The 20662-nt window shown below is 45.0% G+C and overlaps 3 protein-coding genes and 1 pseudogene across 4 annotated transcripts; 2 read left to right on the top strand and 2 right to left on the bottom strand.

Annotated features, from left to right (window-relative positions):
• The first annotated feature begins 3679 nt into the window (after positions 1-3679).
• On the top strand, positions 3680-6231 carry LOC147977170 (uncharacterized; annotated as a pseudogene).
• Positions 6232-8490: 2259 nt separating this feature from the next.
• On the top strand, positions 8491-9207 carry LOC125546731 (uncharacterized). Its single transcript, XM_048710881.2, has 2 exons — positions 8491-8701; positions 8786-9207. Exons 1-2 carry the CDS (start codon positions 8516-8518, stop codon positions 9131-9133), a joined length of 534 nt encoding a protein of 177 aa, XP_048566838.2. The 5' UTR covers positions 8491-8515; the 3' UTR covers positions 9134-9207.
• Positions 9208-10008: 801 nt separating this feature from the next.
• LOC147977169 (uncharacterized) lies at positions 10009-10879 on the bottom strand. Its single transcript, XM_087519911.1, has 2 exons — positions 10462-10879; positions 10009-10383 (listed from the first exon to the last, which is right to left on the bottom strand). The coding sequence occupies exons 1-2, from the start codon at positions 10675-10677 to the stop codon at positions 10009-10011; spliced, it is 591 nt and encodes a 196-aa protein (XP_087376037.1). The 5' UTR covers positions 10678-10879.
• Positions 10880-13050: 2171 nt separating this feature from the next.
• LOC125554389 (uncharacterized) lies at positions 13051-14959 on the bottom strand. Of its 2 annotated transcripts, XM_048717957.2 has the most exons (3): positions 14262-14859; positions 14071-14180; positions 13051-13897 (listed from the first exon to the last, which is right to left on the bottom strand). In XM_048717957.2, exons 1-3 carry the CDS (start codon positions 14454-14456, stop codon positions 13264-13266), a joined length of 939 nt encoding a protein of 312 aa, XP_048573914.1. In that variant the 5' UTR covers positions 14457-14859; the 3' UTR covers positions 13051-13263. The 2 variants fall into 2 exon arrangements, with proteins under 2 accessions (XP_048573914.1, XP_048573913.1); XM_048717956.2 differs by having other exon boundaries at positions 14071-14959.
• Between the last annotated feature and the right edge of the window lie 5703 nt (positions 14960-20662).

Below are 20662 nucleotides of genomic sequence, written 5' to 3'. Positions count from 1 at the left end.
CACCTCTTGTCTTGCACGAATGGACTGCGTGGGCCCCTAGGATTTGTTAAGAATTTCTGAAACTGCTATTGGGCTAGCCCCAAAATAGACAAAATTCCAGCATTATCTACTTTTTTCTTTTTGAAATCTAGAAAAATGATCTACCTCCTGCAGCAGAATAATCAATACAGTGTGCCTGAATTTACCATACGCTGAATAATTTTGCAGAAAAATGGATCGTGCACAGGAATTTTTCTTTAGGTGGGAGACTCTTTTACCTACCTCGTGATGCATGGTGAGCTGAAATCACATGACTTTCTTGTTAATTGAGGACCAAGAAGGTAGATTTCTGTACGATGATGGGCTGGGAGTCCTAGAACGACCCATCCCTACCATCACACACCGGTCCTCCTTGGTTAGACACATCATACGGGCACTAACGCTGGATACAGTGGCTACCAGCGATGGCCGATTCGACAGCACGGGCGCCGGCGAGGTGATAATCCCGCGACCACCGTCCCGCCGTTCCCCTGCAGATCGCTCATGTCTTTGGCCTGTCCTCCAGCTGCGCTCCGCTGACCTCCCTCGTGATGGTTGAGGTCGTCACTGTCACCACCAAGGCCCACACGGACCTCTGCCTCCGGGGCTCACAGAAGACGCTAATGGATAGCTCAACATCGCAAACATGAAAACTTAGGTAGAAAACACTGTGGTAACTTTGACCTGGCGAAAAGAGTTGTTAAAGACACACCCTGGTAATTTTTGTGTAACTAACAATGATAATATGTGCACGCTAGACCTGATAAGTTTGGTACAAACGCTACGGTAAATTTGACCTAGGGGAAATAGTTGTTGAAAACATACCCCCGGTAGTTTTCTGTTTAAATACCATGTAATATATGCACCGTGGACGTGATAACTTATTTAGCCTAGACCCGGTAACTCCTGACCCAAAAAAGTCGGCACACACCAACATATGATTTATTTTGAAGGTCCCATCATGATGATTTTTTAATGTGAAAACGGATTTTGAATTGGACCGATGGTTTGGGCTACAAAATATTTTGAATTTTCGATTTTAATGGAATCTTCGTTGACAACACTTTTTCGTCTTATATGAATTTATGCACACTTAAATTAGTGTTGTTATAGAAAGAAAATAGGTTCAACAGCCAAATAAAGAAGGTTCGAATAGTATGATATTCTATGATTTGTAAAACAGGCAAGCCTAATTCAGGTAGTTACTGGACCTGGTTAGCAGTATGCCTCGCCTCCGGTCGTAGATTCGATACCCACGTAACTCAACCAGTTTTTTCCGCTTTGTATTTTACCCTATTTAGCACCCGGTTTGGAAGAAAATCGACCGCTCGGGAAAGAAAAAAGAAAAGTGGTAGGCGAGAAAAAAAATTGGTCACGAAGCTATGGAACGTGGATTTTTTGTCGAAAGAGACCCTCTGCCCACTGGAATTGCCAAAAGAGACCCCCTGCGGACGAAATTGACAAAAGAGACCCCCTCACTAGTGGCGGCAGGCGCGGCAGGCGACACGTGTCACCTGCCGCCACGCCATGAGGCGGCGGGCCCTGCCGCCACCGCAGGAGGCGGCCGCGCGGGGCACAACGGCCTTCGTACAGTGCAGCGTGCCGCGACGGAACGGGCCGGGCTAGGTGGGCCCGGCCGCCAACGGGTGAGGCGGCCTCCGCTGCCGCTGTCGCTCCCCGGCCGACACGGCCTGCTGCGCGCGCGACGAGACAGCGGGCCCGGCCGCCACCGGGTGAGGCGGCAGCGCTGCATGCGGCCCGACAGGCGTGCGCGGCGGCACTTTTTCAGGCGCTGATTCCCGTGCGCGACACTTTTGTTGCTTTGCCAGGCGCAACGACGACGAATTTCACGGGCTCGCTGTTGCTAACTGGGCTGATTCCCACGCGCGGAGGACGACCAATTTCACGGGCGGGAATCACTCTGGCTTTTGTTTCTTTTGCCTCAGCGGATGCGACGGCACTGCGAGAATCACGCTGATTATTGCTTCAGCAGATTCGATGGCACTGCGGGAATCACTCGCTGCGGGAATCCGAGGCTGCGGCAACCTGTTGTGTCGACACTACGGGGATCCTCTTCCTTTTATATAGTATGCTTCTGCTCCGTGCACAAGCACACTGGCATCCTCTTCTACCTTCTGAGTGTGTAAGAACAGAGAGAAAGAAAAACTTAGTAGGCACATTCACTCGTGATTTAGGGCGATTTAGAGTTGGATTTTGAATATGTTGAAGTTGAAGAAAAGATAGACGAAGGTAAGATCTATCCATCTTTGTTGGTTTCGTTTGCATGCATGATGTTTTTACTCTTTTTGTTTAGTTCATAACTATGTGTTATCTATTTTGTTAGGCATTATTTCATCATTTTTTGGAGTCATTTAGAGCTTCAGGAGTACGATTTACCTAGCGAAGTGAACTACGAAGTTGAAGATCAAGGTATGAGCTTTGCAATAAATTGAATTTTTTTGTGCATGCAAGGTGGTAATTAGTTAGTCTTTTAGCTCATCATTAGCTATGCAATGTTAGTGATTAGAGGTTAGAAATAATTTCAGACGACAGATGTAGCATTTATAATATATTTTTTAGAAGAGTAGGTTGAAGATGTTGTATCAATGTTAGGTGCGTCCATTAGTATTGACATGCGAGAAGCTCTTAATACGGTAATTAAGAAAAAAAATTGCACTGTAATTGTTCATTGCATGTGGTATGTTATTTCATGTGGTATGTTTATTAATAAGTCCATGGCTAGGAAACCGTAGGTCTACTTTGTTATGTTGCAGTAATCTAAATTTTCTATGTTAAGATTAGGTGCTAATGTACTTAATGATGTATGTAATTAGGTAAAATAATTCATCTTAGTAGCAAACAAGGAGGAGATGACGTGATTGAAGAAATTGTGTTTCCATCTTCGCTGTCCCTTTTGAGGTGATGACCACATAGATGCAAGTGTTATTTTCATACTTTTGATGGCAGAAAGAAAAATCCGTGTGTAATATTGATGTTCATGTGATAATAGGTTGACTCAGTTCATATAGTACTGGTGACGGAAATTTATTCGAACTATTTGGACTCTTAATTGCATTCGCAAGCACATCCATATTGGAGCTAAGGTATAAAATGACACCGTGATTTTGTTAATATTTTTTATATTGATGTACTGTTGCGAATAATGTGTGCATGCCGCTGCAAATATTATTATTTGTAAATAAATGATTGCTATCGTATGATATTTAAAAATTATATAAAGCCGGAAGAAATTAAATGTTTACTCATATGATATTAAAATGTTATTATCGTACTATTATGTTTAATGGTTGTTTGGATAGCGAGTAATTACCATCGGTTTTACTCTCGTAGACGAGTTTGAGAAAAAATATATCAAAATTAGTTTTTAGTAATAGTCGTTTTTACTCTCGTAGACGAGTTTGAGAAAAAATATTATCAAAATTAGTTTTTAGTAATAGTCGTTTCTACTCTCGTAGAAGAGTTTGAGAAAAAATATATCTTTAAATACCCGTTAACCAAATATTTGTAAGCAAATGATTCTAGAAACAAACCGAATATTTGTAACAAAAATACGGTTATTATTTTAGTCATATGATATGTAAATGTTGTCATCGTTACTAAATGTTCAGTTACTAATTATTTGAAATGTAAACGTGTATGTTGGTTAGGTACTATGGAAAATTTAGTAGTGTACTATGGGAACGTCTTACGCGACGGTCCATTCGGGGTGGATGTGTCCTTGTGCGAGTCGACTACGGTTGTGGTGAGAGACATGGTCAATGTGGGTTACACAGCTGTTAGAAGGTGCATCCGAGCGGTGTTTGGCCCAGTGATGCAGGAAAAAAAATGACAATGGAGGCCTTCGTCGTTGACGGAGGAAATGATGGGACAGTTGCCCGTTGGGGTTTGCGGCCTGTCACAGGTGATCGGTCGTGGGGGTCGTACATGAGGTTTGCAAGCAATCCCAATAACTCAATGTATGGTCAGCCGATGGTGTATGTGGAGTTCATTTCAGTCACTGATGTTGCTGGATGCAGTAGCAGGGGTGGTGAGGTCGAGTTGGCCATCACATCAGCCCCTAGCATCGGCCCATCGGAACCGACGGGCGGCCAGCCTGTGTATGACACAGGATATTGGTCGGCGGCCGTTGACATGAGCGAACACGTGGAGGGATTGCCGGAGGCGCTAGATGATGATGATCATTCTTCTGCGTCTTCGGAGTCAAGCGGAGAAGAAGATGTTCCTCCTCAGAGGGCGGTCGCCGCGGCACTGCAACCTGGGTTTTTACAGGATATGAGCATCACCAACGAATTTCACTCTGCTTCTGGCCTAGGAGCGGGAAGCCTGGAGGTTGGGCAAGTTTTCCCAGATAAGAAGTCTGCTTACCAGGCAATGGGTAGCTATGCAATCGGCATCCACCGCCAGCATAGAGTGAAGCAGTCTGATAAAAAAGAGTTGAAGGTCATATGCATCCACACCGCGAAAGGTTGCCGCGGAAGAGTTCTCGCTAGACTGAAGCCTGGTGTATGTCAGTCATGGCATATCACAAAAATGGTGGAGCATACCTGTGAGCAAACTGGGACTCTTTCAGATCACTGCAACGTGACAGCAAAATTTGTGGCACAGACGATGAAAACAATTGTGCAGGGAAGTCTCAACATTAGTGTTAGGGCTCTGCAAAAAGATGCAGAGGATCTAATTGGATTCCCTGTTAGCTACAGCAAGGCTAGGCGTGCGAAGGAAAATATATTCAAGAACTTGTATGGTACCTATGAGGAGGCATATTCTTATGCCCCTAGAATGCTTCATCAAATAGCAAGTGCTAATAGGGGGACTCAAGTTTGGCGGAGAGAACGTCCAAACCCAATGAACCCGGGTGAGCTAATCCTGGACCGCTTATTCTGGGCATTCGCCCAGACTATACAAGCCTTCAGGCACTGTCGCCCGGTATTATCTGTTGATGGTACCTTTCTCACTGGAAAGTACAAGGGCACATTATTGGTGGCGATTGCAGCGGATGCAAATAATCAGCTTCTTCCTATTGCATATGCATTGGTCGAGAGCGAGAACAAAGATAGCTGGTTGTGGTTCCTGAGCTGCGTGAAGATTGGTGTCGTGAAAGAGCGTAAAGGTGTTTGCATCATTTCTGATCGCAACACTGGATTATTAAGCGCTCTTGAAATAATTAAGGCATCGGAAGAAGAGTGGGGTTGGCCCGATCTAGAGGGAAGGTGGTGCATGAGGCATTTGGCAGCAAACTTTTACTCCAAATTCAAAAACAAGGATTGGTTCAAGTTATTCAAGAGGATGTGCATGCAAAAAACTGAAGCCAAAATGAATGCGATATGGGCAGGTATCAATGGTGAGATCGACCGCGCGGCCTTACCGCAGAGAGAAGACCGGAGGGGTCGTAGGACGGCCATAAATTTGAGCCAGTGGATCACCGAGAATTGCCCTCATTTGGAGAAGTGGCCGCAGGCTCACGACACCGGGGCTCGGTATGGAATAATGACCAGCAACATGTCAGAGGTGTACAATGGTGTTCTTAAAGGGGTGCGAGCACTGCCTATCACAGCCCTAATTGAAGAAACTTGGAACCGGACCCTGTCATACTTTGCAGACAGGGTCACCGTCGCCAAAGCACAAGTTGAATTGAACAAGCCATGGTCCGAGAAGATGCAAAGACATCTGGACGAGAAAGCAAAGAAGTCCCAAAGTCATGGCTGCAGGAAAGTGGACGCACTTAGGAATAAGTGGGAGGTCAATGTGCGAGCCAAGTACGTTAAGGGTCACCACAGAGGATCAAAAAAGCAAGCTGTCACCCTTGGCTCAACCTCCTGTGAGTGCACTTGTAACAAGCCCAAGCTTGAGGGCTACCCTTGCAGTCATGTGCTCCGGGTGGCTGCTGTTCAAAAAATCAGCGTCGAGCCATACATATCGCCGTACTTCAACATGTACAATCTGTACAACACTTGGAACGGTGAGTTCTGGGCTTGGGGAATTGATATGAACTACAAAATGTTGTGGCCAGATGGGCCGAAATGGGTTCCGAACGCCGACTTGATGAGAACCGCAAAGGGACGACGTCAGTCTAGGCGTCATCGCAATGACATGGACCATAGCCAGATGGGAGAACCAAGGCGATGCCGCGTTTGCAGGTGTCCTGGACATTCACGCAAAGACTGCCCGTATCGAGCCAACAACAACGCATGATGTTGATATATATGTACTCGCCATGTCTATTTATATTTCTACTCGTTATGTGTACTTATATTAAATTTAAATTGATTCTCTTTGTATTATTGTACTCCTGATGTTAACTTCAAATAATTAATGTAAATCGTATCTCTTTGTATTTTTTAAGTTAATTTTGATTTGCATTTGTATTTCTGTCTTCCTCGTAATTTATATTTGTATGTTTGTGTGCAGGTTATGGGTGAAGTGCCAGTGCTTTTGCAGGGGCCCCATGACGCCGGCCACCGTTGCCACCTATTTTTGAAACCAAATACTAAGCATGATTATCGGCCTTTCAGACTTCGAACCATAAAGAAAACATGGCCAATACACAATCAATTCCTTGCTCACCTTGACGCTTATGGACTACAAGGTTTTGCTAGGCTCACATCATGCCACGACCAAGTACGTTCGGACCCATCCCTTTTGACATCCCTCATTGACCGGTGGAGACCTGAAACCCACACCTTTCACTTTCGTTTTGGGGAGCTTGCACCTACACTAAAAGATGTTTCTATGATCACTGCTCTACCAATTAGAGGTGAGCCGATAGTCTCTCCACGAGTGTCTCCATCTTGGGCATTAGATATAGCAGCCCGTCTTGGGATGGAAATGCCAGAATCACAATGTTCTGGTAACCCTCGGGGCATCCCACTCGTCTGGCTTCGTGATAACTTTCTTAATTTTTCTAGCTTCGCCAATGAGGAGACGAGAAAAAGACATTTGTTTGTGTATTTGTTGTGGCTCCTCGGGAATCTATTTCCAAATTCACATGGGGACGTTGTTTTCCCTGGTCTCATCTACATTGCAGAGAATATGGTAGATGAACCTTTACCCGAGCAGCCAAAATACAGCTTCGGTTCTGCCATGCTATCTCATACATACAGAGGCTTGTGTGATGCCACGCAAAAAACCTCTTTCGCACAAAAAGCTCCATTACTTTGTGTCGCCTATGAGTTTCTATAGTTGTGGTCCTGGGAATACCTCCCTGTAGGACGACCTCGTATAGTACAACCCATATACCCATATGACTTTAGCGAGGGTGCTTGCGCAACTATGGCCACCAGGTGGACAAAGGCACGGAAACGTTGGTCTCCAGATATTGCGAAAAATTGTTACCCTATGTACCACCAGCAGTTTGAGATACTTGATGAGGCAGAAGTCACATGGAACCCGTGGACTCAGGACCAGCTAAAAATGGTCTTTGATGCTCGACACTTCACACCAGGCATGTTGACCGATAGTGCATTCTGGCTGACTCGCTGCAACTTATTGTTCCTGTGGTGTGTTGAGCCTTACAACCCAGAGCGTGTAATGAGACAATTCGGTCTCTATCAAGAAATTCCACCACCTTTTCCCAGACGTATCGACGAGGAAACACATAAGTAAGATGTGACATCCCTAAATAGTTAGTGTCCTTTTTAATTTACTAAACTCACACTTTGTTACATAATTTGCAGGCTAACCAATATGGGCAGGGGTTGGAGTTTATACGATTGGAGGGAAGAGAACATTGAATGGATACACAAGTGGGAAAATGAAGCGCTAGCAGATATAGTGCATCAACTTAGGTATATTTAATGTACATTATTTTTTTACGATGATCATACGATGCATGAAGATGCTTTGCTTTCATCACAACGGTTTATGTAATTATTTAATTTTGTAGACCGTACGATGGAAGTACAGATCAAGCGTACAAGCAGTGGTACTGCATGAACACACGTGCTAGCCTGGCCAGTCAGCCAGCTAATATACCAACACATCTCACACAAGAGGAGCAGGCGCGGAGGCATGTTGAGCTGCATGCAGCTTACTATCGTGACCAGATGGTAATCACTTGTAACTTTTTTAGGTCCATCATTTCATAATCATTTGAACTAAATAACATCCAAATATTGTTCAGCTTGAAAATGTCGATGAAGTAGGGCAGATGGCTACGGATAGCATGCCGGCCCACGGCCCATATCGCAAGACATTCCAGAAACTTTTGCAACAATTCATGGCAAAGAAGTTCAGATGTGGTAGAGGCGACGATGTTGTCACTGGAGCATACATGCCGGTAGCGAGGTCAGCCAGACCGAGTGCGGCGCCGTCGTCCAGACCGAGCGAGGCGCGTACGAGCCATGAGCAATGGGGGGAGGGTCCGAGTACTAGAACGACATTGCCACGACATGACTCATCTCTGTCACTGCATCGCTCTTCTTCGATGCAGCTTCGTTAGGGGCAGACATCTCAGGACCATGGCACGGGCTTGGATTCGATGCCTGAGCAGTTTCTTTCCCCTAACCCATATGCGTACACAGGATATGATGCATACACCCAAGGTGAGGGATCTCAGCCGTATCTCTCCACGCGAGGGATCCCCATGCCCGAGGAGACTCGTGTACCAGATTTAAACCAGCACAATGTACAATGGCCAGACAGTATAGGAGAGGGATATGCTCAGGTAGTCATGTTTACATTTCAATGCATTTACAATGATATCATATATTATCCTCTAACAATTTGTTTAAAATGTTTCTATGTGCAGGACACACCTGATGTTAATTGGGGCGATGAGAACACCCAACGCGGCGTCAACACAGGCCTCCGGGGAGCATCACATGATCTTGGCGACCCGGTTACATCATTAGTTACAAAGTTCTTCGGAGGGGACGTTATTGGCACATCTTTTATCCCCGCGGAGTCACAACCATATGCCTACAATTACGCTTCAGGTTCGCAACAAGGATTCGCGACTCCACCACCTACGCAGAACTCGCAGACACATGAAGCCGAATTGGAGTACGGCCGCGGTCTTCGTGTGACCCGGCCACCTAATCGCTTGTCGCCTTCCGGTCGTAAGGAAAGGCCAGGTGGTCATCGTAAATTAGGGTGATTCATCTATGCACGTGCGCGACCCATTGTATCTACATATGTCTGTATCAGACTTTTCGATTTGAACATCTATGTATGCTGAAATAAAAATGCACCAGTCAGGAACAATTTTTCCCGCCTATATCTCCCGCCATACTATCCCGCTCCACTCTTTTGCTTATGTTAGGCCGAAATAAATTTTTTTTAAAAATTTGGGCTGATGAATACTGTGCAACCATTGCCCGTCTTAGACATTGAAAAAATATATTTTCAGGCAACGCTTTCCCCTCAATATTTTAGAAGGACTGCAGAAAAGCATCCATTTTTATGGACTGAGGAGAGCGAGGACGAAGATGATATCTTCATGCCGCCGCTTCCGGGTTCTGCATCGTCAAAGGGCAAGAGTTCTGCATCGTCCAAGGGCAAGAGTACTGCATCCTCGAAGGGCAAGAGTTCTTCATCGTCCAAGGGTAAGAGTTCTGCATTCTCGAAGGGCAAGAGTTCTGCATCGACGGAGGATGACGATGATGCCTTCATGTAGTTTTTAAGCTATATTCCAGTTGTACCGTTTAATTCAGATGTACTTGCATTATTAGTTTGTATTCTCTTATTGTAAGGCATTATGTTCTATCTTAATTTCATTTTATAGTTGTTGCACGATGTTCGATAATTAGTGGAGGGAAAGAAAATGCCACTACTTTATTCTAAAACTATATATTTTTTCCATCACGACAGGGTACAACTGAAAATAAGATACAACACGACAAGGTACAACTGAAAATAAGATACATCGTAGAATTTAAATAAAGCTACATTTAACTACTGAAATGAAGCTACATTAAATTGCAGAAATAAAGATACAAATGATTGCGAAATTTAAAATACTACCACAGGAATCTACTGAGTCCAACGTGGATATTTTCCTTTTCCATCGCCAGCTTCTTCTGCTGCCTTGGCCTGACGAGCCCTTTCTTTCTTTCTCTGCCTCTCCGCCTCACGAGCCTCCTTTCGCTGTCGTTCTTGCTCCTCCATGCGACGAGCCTCTTCCCTGTTTTTCTTTCCTAAATCCTGAAAAAACTGGTGTTGCTCCGCATAGTATTCTTTTAACTCTCTCTCTTGCTCTGCTTTCTCCTCAGCTTCCGCCTTCTCGCGTCGCTCTTCCGCATAGAAACTATTCCACGCACGGCGACTTCTTTCACGAATCTCAGTCACTGCCCAAGCGGGCATTTCCGTGTCAATCCAACGATAGTACATGCACAGAGGCGGAGGAGACTACAACAAGAAACCAGAATGTTATTAAAGAATCTATCAAAATACCAACAATATCTATTTGTGATGGTTATAGCATACCGGAGGCTTGTCATACTCTGAAATAGCTATGGGTGGATCTTCCTCATAATTGGCGCACATGAAAAACTTCATGCCCAACCAATCTGAAAAATCCGTAACCTCCTTCACCTTGCAAAGATCGCCACACCAACACCGCAGGACTGCCACCCCCGGAGGCAAACTTGCATTCTTCATTTTCCTCGGCCTAATGCTTTGATCCGAGCAAGGCAAACTCATACCGACTGAAAAAATGTGTTACACACTTTGCGCGCTGCCGATTTCGAGGATGGCTGGACGAGAGCCTCGGTGTCTCCTTTTATAAGCTCAGACGATAAATGATGGCGAGAAAATTAAGCGGGGATATTTACGATCCCTGTAGTGTCGGCACAACAGCTTCCCGTAGCCTCGGATTCCCAGTGCCATCGCATCCGCTGAGGCAAAAGAAGCAAAGGCAGGATTGATTCCGGGGCGAAAGAACCAAAAGCGTCCATATTCCCGCGTGCGTCGGAGTCACAGCCGTCACTGTCGCGCCTCGGAATCAGCGCCGTCTGCGCACTGTCGCGCGTGCAGCAGCACAGCACAGGCCGCCTCGGCTGGTGGCGGCGTGGCCCACCTGCTGGGCCCGCGCGCAGCAGGCCTTGTCGGCAGGGTAGCGACAGCGGCAGGGGCGGCCGCCTCACCCGGTGGCGGCCGGGCCCACCTGGCGCGGCCCGTTACGTCGCCGGACTGTGCACTGTGCACACACCGTTACACACCGGGCTGCCGCCTCCTGTTGTGGCGGCCGGGCCCGCCGCCTCATGGCGTGGCGGCAGGTGACACGTGTCGCCTGCCGCGCCTGCCGCCATTTATGAGGGGGTCTTTTTTGTCTATTTCATCCGCGGGGGGTCTCTTTTGTCAATTCCAGTGGGCAGAGGGTCTCTTTCGATAAAAAATCATGGAACGTGGGGTAAAGATCATTCGGTAATGTTGCTTACAAACGTAATCGTTTGCCAACTATCAACCCCATTTATTTATTTATTTATTTATTTATTTATTTATTCAGGGTAATTGACTTTTTTACTTAGAAGAAGTTAGTTCATTACACATATTTTTAGAAGTTTTGGAATATGTAAATAATTAAGGGCGATCAACTTTATATTTTGAAATAATGTAGAATGGCCTTTACTACTGAGTGCCTTTTTTCACTTTCGGTGCAAGATGGTGGGAGAGGTTTAGCAAGGTGGCCGAGCAGTGCCACGTGTAATTCTATGTATCTCTACAATTGAAGCCGAGTCCGCTCATCATTCGTTTCGTCTCCTGCAGTCATTAATCCAATTTCTTTTTAAAATCAAGCACCGAATCAATTTGAAAATCGAGCCATTAATGTAATTAATTAACTAGACATTTAATTAGGTTTGTTAAATAGGGATTTTTTGTGTCGAATAAATTTAGAAACGGAGCCATTAGTACAATTAATTAGTGAGATAGTTAATTTAGAGTGCAGTTAATTAAGTCCATTTAAATAGGGATTTTGCTCAGCAGCCTAATAATAAAAAGGGATGATACTTCATACATCCTCGGCCCTATAATCCTGGACAGAGGGAGTAGCTTCACTAATTTTTAAATTTTTCACATATCCAAATATGTCAACTGATTTTTTTGGTTGCAGGGATAAAAAGGGGAGTATAAGAGTCCATCCCTACACAGACTAGGAATGTTAACCGACCCGGAGCGGATCCATATAACCGTACAGTCCTCTATTTGATCAAAGTTTGCTAACGCATGCTTACATTATTTTTCTCTCTAGAAATATGAGTAACCACACACTCTCTTTCACCCAAAAGACTCTTCACCTCATGAATCACCATGGCATATAGTGATCTATTTTGGTCCAGTGAGTTGATCATCGATCATCTCCACTGCCACTTTACTGTCGCACTTCAGGATGATCGGAAGCTTGGTCCATCTCAACTGATTTGTACATGTAACTGAATGAAGTTTTCCATTTAGATAATCAACATATCATGCGGCAACAAGGGTTTCTACACTAAGGCTTTTATGCCGCCACCCATTCCTCTCTACTCTGTGGTCGGCTCCGATGGCACTGCACTGATTGCTCATCGAGCGCGGACACAAAGGTGGCTCCGTCACGACGACTATGCATGATGTCCCATCTACCTGCACTGACGGTCATGCTAGCTAGGTCGTGCATCCTCGCTTATTATCCATCAATGAGCAGGCGACATGGCACACTAGTGTGTCCATCCGTTGTCGTCATGCGACAAAGCCCAAGGAGACATGGATGGTTGGGTCAGACGACAACTGTCGAGGATGAATCTAAAATCCGACCCCACCTCTCATCTGGCCACTCTTCTCCAACAGGAGCTAGTAGCCACCAATGTTTTCGCAGCACAGTCGATGCCACCGTGGCCGAGGACGATCAGTCGCACACCAACACTCTTTAGATATTGTTTCATCCTATAGCAATGCACAAATATTTAGCTAGTGGTGATAAAATTTGAATGATAGCGAATTAGAAATTAATCGGCTAGTGGTGATAAGGTTCTATTCTTCTAATATATGAAACGGAAGAGCTCATGTCGGTTGCTCAGAAAAAATAAATCAGTCGACTGTCAAATGGATAGCCCATACATGAAATGAAAGTGGGTAAAAGAAAAATTACATGCAAATATACGGCGAACTTCTTTTTTTCGCGACATCTTAATTCCCAAGATTATTTTTATCGCGCAATCCCGTACAACAGCCTGAACACAATCTAATCTCACTGAACTTTTTCGTTTTTTGAGGGAAATCTCACTGAACTACTCGTGTGTAGGTAACGCGTCAGCACTGGCGATGCTCCCACGCATTGCCCTGCGAGCTCTGCCTCCTCGTCTCGGCACAAGGATGCTCCTCACTGGCCGTGCTCTGACAGGGAGCGTCGGAGGAGGCCGGCTCGTCGGAAATAACGATCTCCAAACGGGTGGACAACACGTCCATACGGTCTGTGCCCACCGCCGCAGTCACCGACGCCGTGGCTGGGTTTGCTTCGCGCAGCGCGTCGTGGTCCGACGAAGACGTCGGGACCTGGAATGGCGGAGCAAGGGTCGCGATCGGACAGGTGGCGCCGGAGGAGGCCGACTCGTCGGAAATAACGATCTCCAGCTCCAGACGGCTGGACGTTACGTCCATGTGCTCCGCGCCCACCGCCGCCGTGGCTGCGTCTGCTTGCTGCAGTGCGCCCTGATCTGACGAAGATGTCGGCGCCTGGAACGGCGGCGGCGCCATGGCGACGGCGTAGTACACGGGCGGCATTGTCCCGGCGGCGGCGCGGTGCTTGGTGGTGGAGCGGCATATGGGGCAGGTGGGGTGCTGCCGGAGCCAGGTGTCGATGCAGGCGGCGTGGAAGGCGTGGCCGCAGTAGGGCAGCACGCGCACCACGTCCTTGGCCTCGTACTCCTCCAGGCACACCGTGCACCTGCACACTCACTTGCGTCAGTACACCATTATTTTCGCAGTAGGGCAGAACTGAAACAGAGCAATGTGCTGAACTCTGAACTGAAACAGAGTAATGTGCTGTGATCCTTCTTCTCCTAAACAGAAAATGTGCTACTCTGCATAAAAAGAAACGAGAAGTGGAGCCGTCTTAACTGTGACTCCTCCTGAGCGGGCGGCCGCTGCGAGTCGTCGCCGGTCCCGAACTTGGCCGTCGGGAAGGTGGTCACCATGGACGGCTCCATCCCACGGATGCCGCGCTCCACCTGCCCAACAAATACAAGTTGTAAATTCGCAATAGAACGGTAGTGTGCTTGCGGCACGTACGAGGAGGAAGGATGCCTAACGTGAATGGCCGGGAAGGACACGGCGTCGCTGGCCTGGGCGGCAGCGGCGTGCTCCGCCGCGGCGGCCCTGAGGTGGATGCGCGCGCAGAAGAGCCTGGTGAAGACGAAGAGCACGAAGAAGGCGCTGACGGAGAAGGCCATCACCGTGGTCACCGTGTTCATGCCCATGCTGCTCGGCCCCGCCGGCGAGGTCATTCCTCCTCCTCCTCTGCTCCTGTACGCTGATTCGGCTCCGTTTCTCCCGCACGTCTTCCGGGCACAGGAGCAATCCACCTCCGCGCGCGCGCGCTACAGGGAATTAATCTCTGAAAAAGAATTTTGCAAGAACCCTAGTATCATCTACCTCTCCTCCGTCTCCCTCCCTCAGTTTGTTCTTGCATAATAAAGAGGAAGAGGACATGGAAGAAGAGGAGGAAGAAGAAGATGCGTTGCGGATAGAGGCCAAGCGTAGCGACAGGGAGCCCGCCCTGCCCCCTGACGCCCGTCTCGCCCACAGAGATTGTTTAATCATGCGCTAACTAATAATCTATGCTCGCCTGTGGACTAATGCTGGAGAATCTAACCTAGTTGCTCATGCGCTAACTTGTACTACTACTACTTAGTAATTAACAAGTCAATTATAGAGTAGGCCGGCCGTCGGTCTCATCCGTGGTGGCGCCCGCCCGTCGTCGCGTTATGAATTTGCAGCGTGAGCGAGCGGGCGAGTGTTTGTCAGTGTGTCCCTGCGGCCGTTTCCACGGAACCAACGTCGTGGCCAAAACGCCCTGCTTGTTTCTTAGGAGTACAAAGAGGGATGGTGGGTGGTCTACGTGGTAGTAGTCGACGCACCGACCTGCCGGGGAAGCAAGATGGGTGTACTCTTGGAGCAGATAGCACGGCACGGAGAACCGGGGAAGAAAACCTAACGGGCCTGGTCTTTATAGGAATCATTCATTATGATAATTAAAGGATAATCTTTGTTCTGTCTTCTTAATCTTATACACCTAGCTTGTTAATTTGCACTAATTCTACATGCCGCTTTATATGTCAATTCAACGTGCCATCATGGGTTTTTTGTTGTTGCGAACACACACATCTTGCATATCTTTCCGTTGATAGAAGAAATAATAAGGAGTACAAAAAATAATACAACACATGACATGAACGCAAGAAGACGTGAGTATGATGCCCGGAGCAGAGAGAGAGAGACAAGGATGCTCGACCCGAACAGAGGATACAACATAGCTAAACCCACCTAGCCCAGACTCCAGCCATGGAAGGCGAGGAGACGGGACTCGGGATACCCAGACCGTGTCACAACCATCACGAGGCACCTCTGTCGCCCGGTCACACCTCCAAACCCAACTACATAAACATACTCCCGTCAAGAACACCTAGAAATCGACAAGTGGGCTGCACGACCTGACCGGGTTGGGCGTGGGAGTAGTAGGGGAAGCACCAACGACATCGTTCATTACCCCTGGATGCCCACGCCTAGGGAGGTAGGCTGAACCAACACTTGTGTCTAACATCTAGGAATTCAACACCAGGGACGCCCGCGAGAGAACAAGACATTTCATATTCCACGATTCCAAGATCTTGTGTTACAAGACTGTGAAATAACTTTCTGTGGTATGGATGCTGGTAATGCATCGTCTAGCTAGCCCTATCTATGAAGTACTGTCACTTGGTAAAAATACATGTATGTCGTGAGAGAAAGTAATAATTTAAACACATTTTTAGATTTCTACACATGATGCATCCCTGTAAAGTGTGCCATTGTGTATTTTTTTTTTACAATAAGAGGACTTTACTCCTCAAATGATGGTCATATCTATTACAACGACGTGAGAAATAAAGACAGGGTTTGAAGATTCCGAGAAACTTGAAATCTAGTGCTAAAAGAGTTTTTTTTTTCTTAGCCATCCATAATTTTGTATGCCCTTGTGTATATGCAACAATTGTACTTGTTATGCCAATTATGCTCTTTAGGTTATATACATCCAATCAATTTATGTTGAAATTTCCACATCATGGACTAGATTATTGATGTTTTCTTGCTACCCGGTTAGTTGATACCAGTGCCATGTTTTCGGTTGTTAAAAATGTATGTACATGCAAAAACATCTACGGTGATGCATTCGAAGTGTTGGAACATTTCTTTCTTCTAATAATGTTGAAACATTTCCTTGCACACACATAGTAAAGAAAGTAAAATAAAAGAAATGCGAGATGTATCCAAAATTGAAGACCCTATACAAAAGTGCTAGTGCCTTTGTAAATGTCGCGGCACCCGACCTAGAGAGTCGAATCCAAGGGCCGATAAGTCAGATGTGCTAATTATGTCGGTGAATAAACTAGAGAGGTCCCATATGGCGCGTATAGCACCCGTTCCCAAATTGGCGCTCGCGTGCCACCTTAGTGGGCCGTCTACCCATAGCGCGCTTGCACGCAGGCACTCGCCCCTTGACGGATGGCATGTTGGACAATTGCCATTGCCATCTGTTGCTGAACTATGGCCATTGACCATTGACCATAGGGAATAATTGACTTTTGCAACAACAAGAATATAACAAAACATAAATTTCAAAATAGTTTATAAATTTTGATTTTTTTCTCAAAATTTTAAAATTTTATATATTTGGAAAAAAACGCTAATTTAAAAAAACTACAAATCTTGAAAAGGTCATCAAATTTAAAAAAATGTGAATTCGAAAAAAGTTCTTAAATTCCAAAAAGGTTCATGAACTTTGGAAAAGATCATGCATTTGGAAACGTTCATGGATTTGAAATTTTCAAAGAAAGGAAAAAAGTTAGAGAATTTGAAAAACATGCACATTTTCAAAAATCTCACCAAATTGAAAAATCTCATGAAATTTAAAATTTAAAACAAAAATGAAAAATGAAATAGAAATAAAAAAATAAAAGCAATAAATAAAAAAGGAAAAGACAGAACAAAAAAATAAGCAAAAGAAAAACCCAAAAAAAACACGTGCCTAGGAAACCGGAGGATCCTTCTAGAGTGTTCCCAAAATAATCTGGGGAAGAGACAATGGGCTGCCAGCCTATTTAAGACTTAGCGATAGAGGGGGCCGAGGTGCGGGTCCCACCTATGTCTCGTTTATCGCGAGACATATGGCTATTTTGAGTGCATGCACATTATAGGGAGTCGATTTGGGCCGACTCAGTGGAGACATAGGCTGACGCGATGACAACATGTTAACGTCATACTAATGTTCCTTTTTATTTTATTTTATATTTTAAATAATTATATTTAATAAACATAAATTTACATAAGAAAATGTGAATATATGAAATCTGAAAAAAAATTACCACGGTATAAAAATGTTAGCGCAGTTTCAGAAAATATTGATAGCATTAAAAAAACTATTCATCACAATGCAAAATGCTTTTGTTTTCAAAGAAACATACGTTAAATTTTGGAAAAGACAAATACAATGCACAAAATTGGGTTTGGGTAGTAATAAAAAAAGTTTCACCATTTAAAATAATGTACGTGATATTTTAAAGAAATGCTCCCGCATTTCAAAATGAGTATGTAACATTCTAAAAAATATATTTATACAAGTAATAAAAGTTTGAATAGAATTAGAAAAATATTTAATGCCATTAAAAAATACTTTAACATGTATTTGAAAAATATTGACCATGTGTTCAAAACATATATTAAAATAAAAATGTACATCGTCTATTTGAAAATGTTTAATGTGTATCAAATCTTTTTTACGTGTATTTGAAAAAATTATACATGTGTTAAAAAATAAAACCAATAAAAACGAACAGAGAAACAAAGAAAACCAAGACAAAACAAATAAAACCAACATATAACAAAGAAAAAACCCAAAGAAAACCAATGAAAAGCAAAGAAAATCAAAGTATAATGAAGAGAAAATGACAACATAAGAAAACAGGTGGAGAAATAAAAAACTAAAGAGAAAAAATAAAAAGTTAAAAGAAAGAAAATTAACCCCAAAGAGTGAAAATCGGACAGAGAAAAACCACACATGAAAAACGACCCAAATAGTGAAAAACAAGACAAAACAAATAAGCACAGATTAAAGAAAAGCATGATCTGCTACAGTACTGGGCAAACACGGTCGCGCCGCGCTTCAGGCGAGGGGAGATACCATCTCGCTGTGAGCGAGATATAGGCCCCGTGGATGTGCACCTTAAGCGTCAAATAGGATTTGGCTACAAACCACACCTTAAAATGGCTTGCTCATGTATCTATTTAAATTCAATCTATTTTTCTACGTGTTTGTATGCTGGATTTTTCGTTGGTCTTATTGTTTGTTTTCTCTCTACAAGTTTTTGTCGGTTTTCTTCTCGTATTTTCAGTGGGCCGGCCCAATACACTTGACCATGTGCTTAGCTTCAACTATTTTACCCGTAAAGTGTCAAATAGGAGGACTCAGGGCAACTCCAACGCGGATCACCAAATCACGTGGCAATGTCATGGATGGATGGTCCGAACACTTTTAACCATTCAACGTGGCTCACCAAAACTGTCCGAACTGGTATGGGCGTCCAATATTCCACAAACTGTCACTAAATCAGGTGTGGGGGTGAGTGATGAGTGATATTTTTACACTCATTCACCTTTGTTTTAACCGAGATATTTCATTCAAAAAGAGATATTCGCTCCGATATTGTCACTAATAACTAATGAATGCAGAGGATTCCACAAATCCTCTCTTTATATGTTTCCACAAGAAATGGGCTAAAAAGGGAAGAAATCACATGTGGAAATGGAAAGAAAGGAAAATGAAGAAAGAATTGATCAACATGAGGCGTTTCTACGAAGACAGGGCAAAATACGGTGTTCCATGGAAACCGAGGCAGATCGTCTACCTGGACAACTTTTATAAAGGGGGGCTCATTGAAATGACAACCGGAGAGCGTTGACAAAAGCCAGAACATCATCATCCACAAGCCCTAGCCGCGGCCTTTCATTTTCATAGCCACCATCACCACCATAGTGCTTCCTCATCTAGTTCATACTTGTAATCGTGCATCACACAAGGCTTCCATTGTGAGACATAATTGCAATCAATCAATCTTCAAGATGTGTTCTTCAATGTTTTCTTCTCGCGATCTGATCTCCATGTGTGAGTAGTTCGGTAAGGTATGGGTTGAGGCATAGGCCTTGCAACCCTTTGTATTTGTTGTGGAAAACAATGGAAGGGCCTTGAATGAACATCCCGTATGCGTGAAATGAAATTGTTTTGTAGATTTATCTTGTCTTGTCCGCGATCTTCATCCCTGCAGGTAGCCATGATCATGGAGATCGAGTGCCAGGGAGGCTAGGAGCAAGGAAACTGTGAAGTGTTATACCGAACACCGATGACAATAAGGTTCAGTAGGTTAACACAGATCCTATCCTTGGGGATTCACGAGGTGTAGTCATTAAACGCCCAAAGATATTGTCTAATTTCATTATCTTAATTATCAAGGCAACCCCACGTGATGGATAGGGCATGCGGGTAGGACAACTGATTCTTGATGCAGGACGCATGCCGGTCAAGTTGTTATTTGGACACATCCCGCACTTCGGTTCGTAACAAGCACATCTCGATGGGTGACTTCCAGCGCACAAATTAAGATCATATCTAGCCCCAACACAAATACATGGTTGTGCATTAAGACCTCATAGTTGTACCTCTTTTTATTATAAGTGTTTGAATCACTATTTGCTTGCTTGATCCGGTTAAAAGCTGGAATTTACATTTTAACATAAGCTTGCTGGAAACCATTGCTTCAAGAGAATCTTCCTCTCGTGGGTTCGATAACCCAGGGTCACCAATGTGGAAATAGGTGCGGGATATACTTTTTTGTTCCAATACCGGATCATTAAAAGGAGGTATCGGGGAGTCTGGGCCTCTGGGTTCGGAGACTTCAACGTCAGAATCCGACACCCCAGCCCACCCAGAATCGAGGGGGAGCTCACGCATTTAGACACTTCTCTCATGATTCTCTAGCAAAAAGCCCGCCCTCCCTGCACCGATCGTAGTCGCCCATTTGTTTTATCCCCCACCCGGTCATTCATCACCCATTTCGCCGTCTGTTTTGCCACAATGGATCCATAGGAGCCCATTGATAGGTATGTTGTCCCTACGAACCCGGGGGAGGTTGTACCTGGATCTGCATCCGTAGAATGGCCAGGCCGACACTAGAAGGCAAGGAAGAAGAAGAAGGCAATGGCGGCCGGAGCACCGCCTGCAAAGCAGACCACCGTGCTAGTCACCCACGCAATTGCAACCCTGCAACCCCCCTCCAGCCGCTAGTACAATCCGCTATCGTACTACTCCCACTATCTAAACGGCCACCCCAATACGCAACAATCATTGCAGCACTCTGCCCCTCCTTCACCTCTGCATCCGGGTACCCTCAATCGTACATGG

The sequence above is a fragment of the Triticum urartu genome, chromosome 4A, assembly GCF_056163025.1.
Source record: "Triticum urartu cultivar PI428250 chromosome 4A, HENAU_Tu73, whole genome shotgun sequence".
Taxonomy (NCBI): Eukaryota; Viridiplantae; Streptophyta; class Magnoliopsida; order Poales; family Poaceae; genus Triticum; species Triticum urartu.
This window is presented reverse-complemented; position numbering and strand designations above follow the sequence as displayed.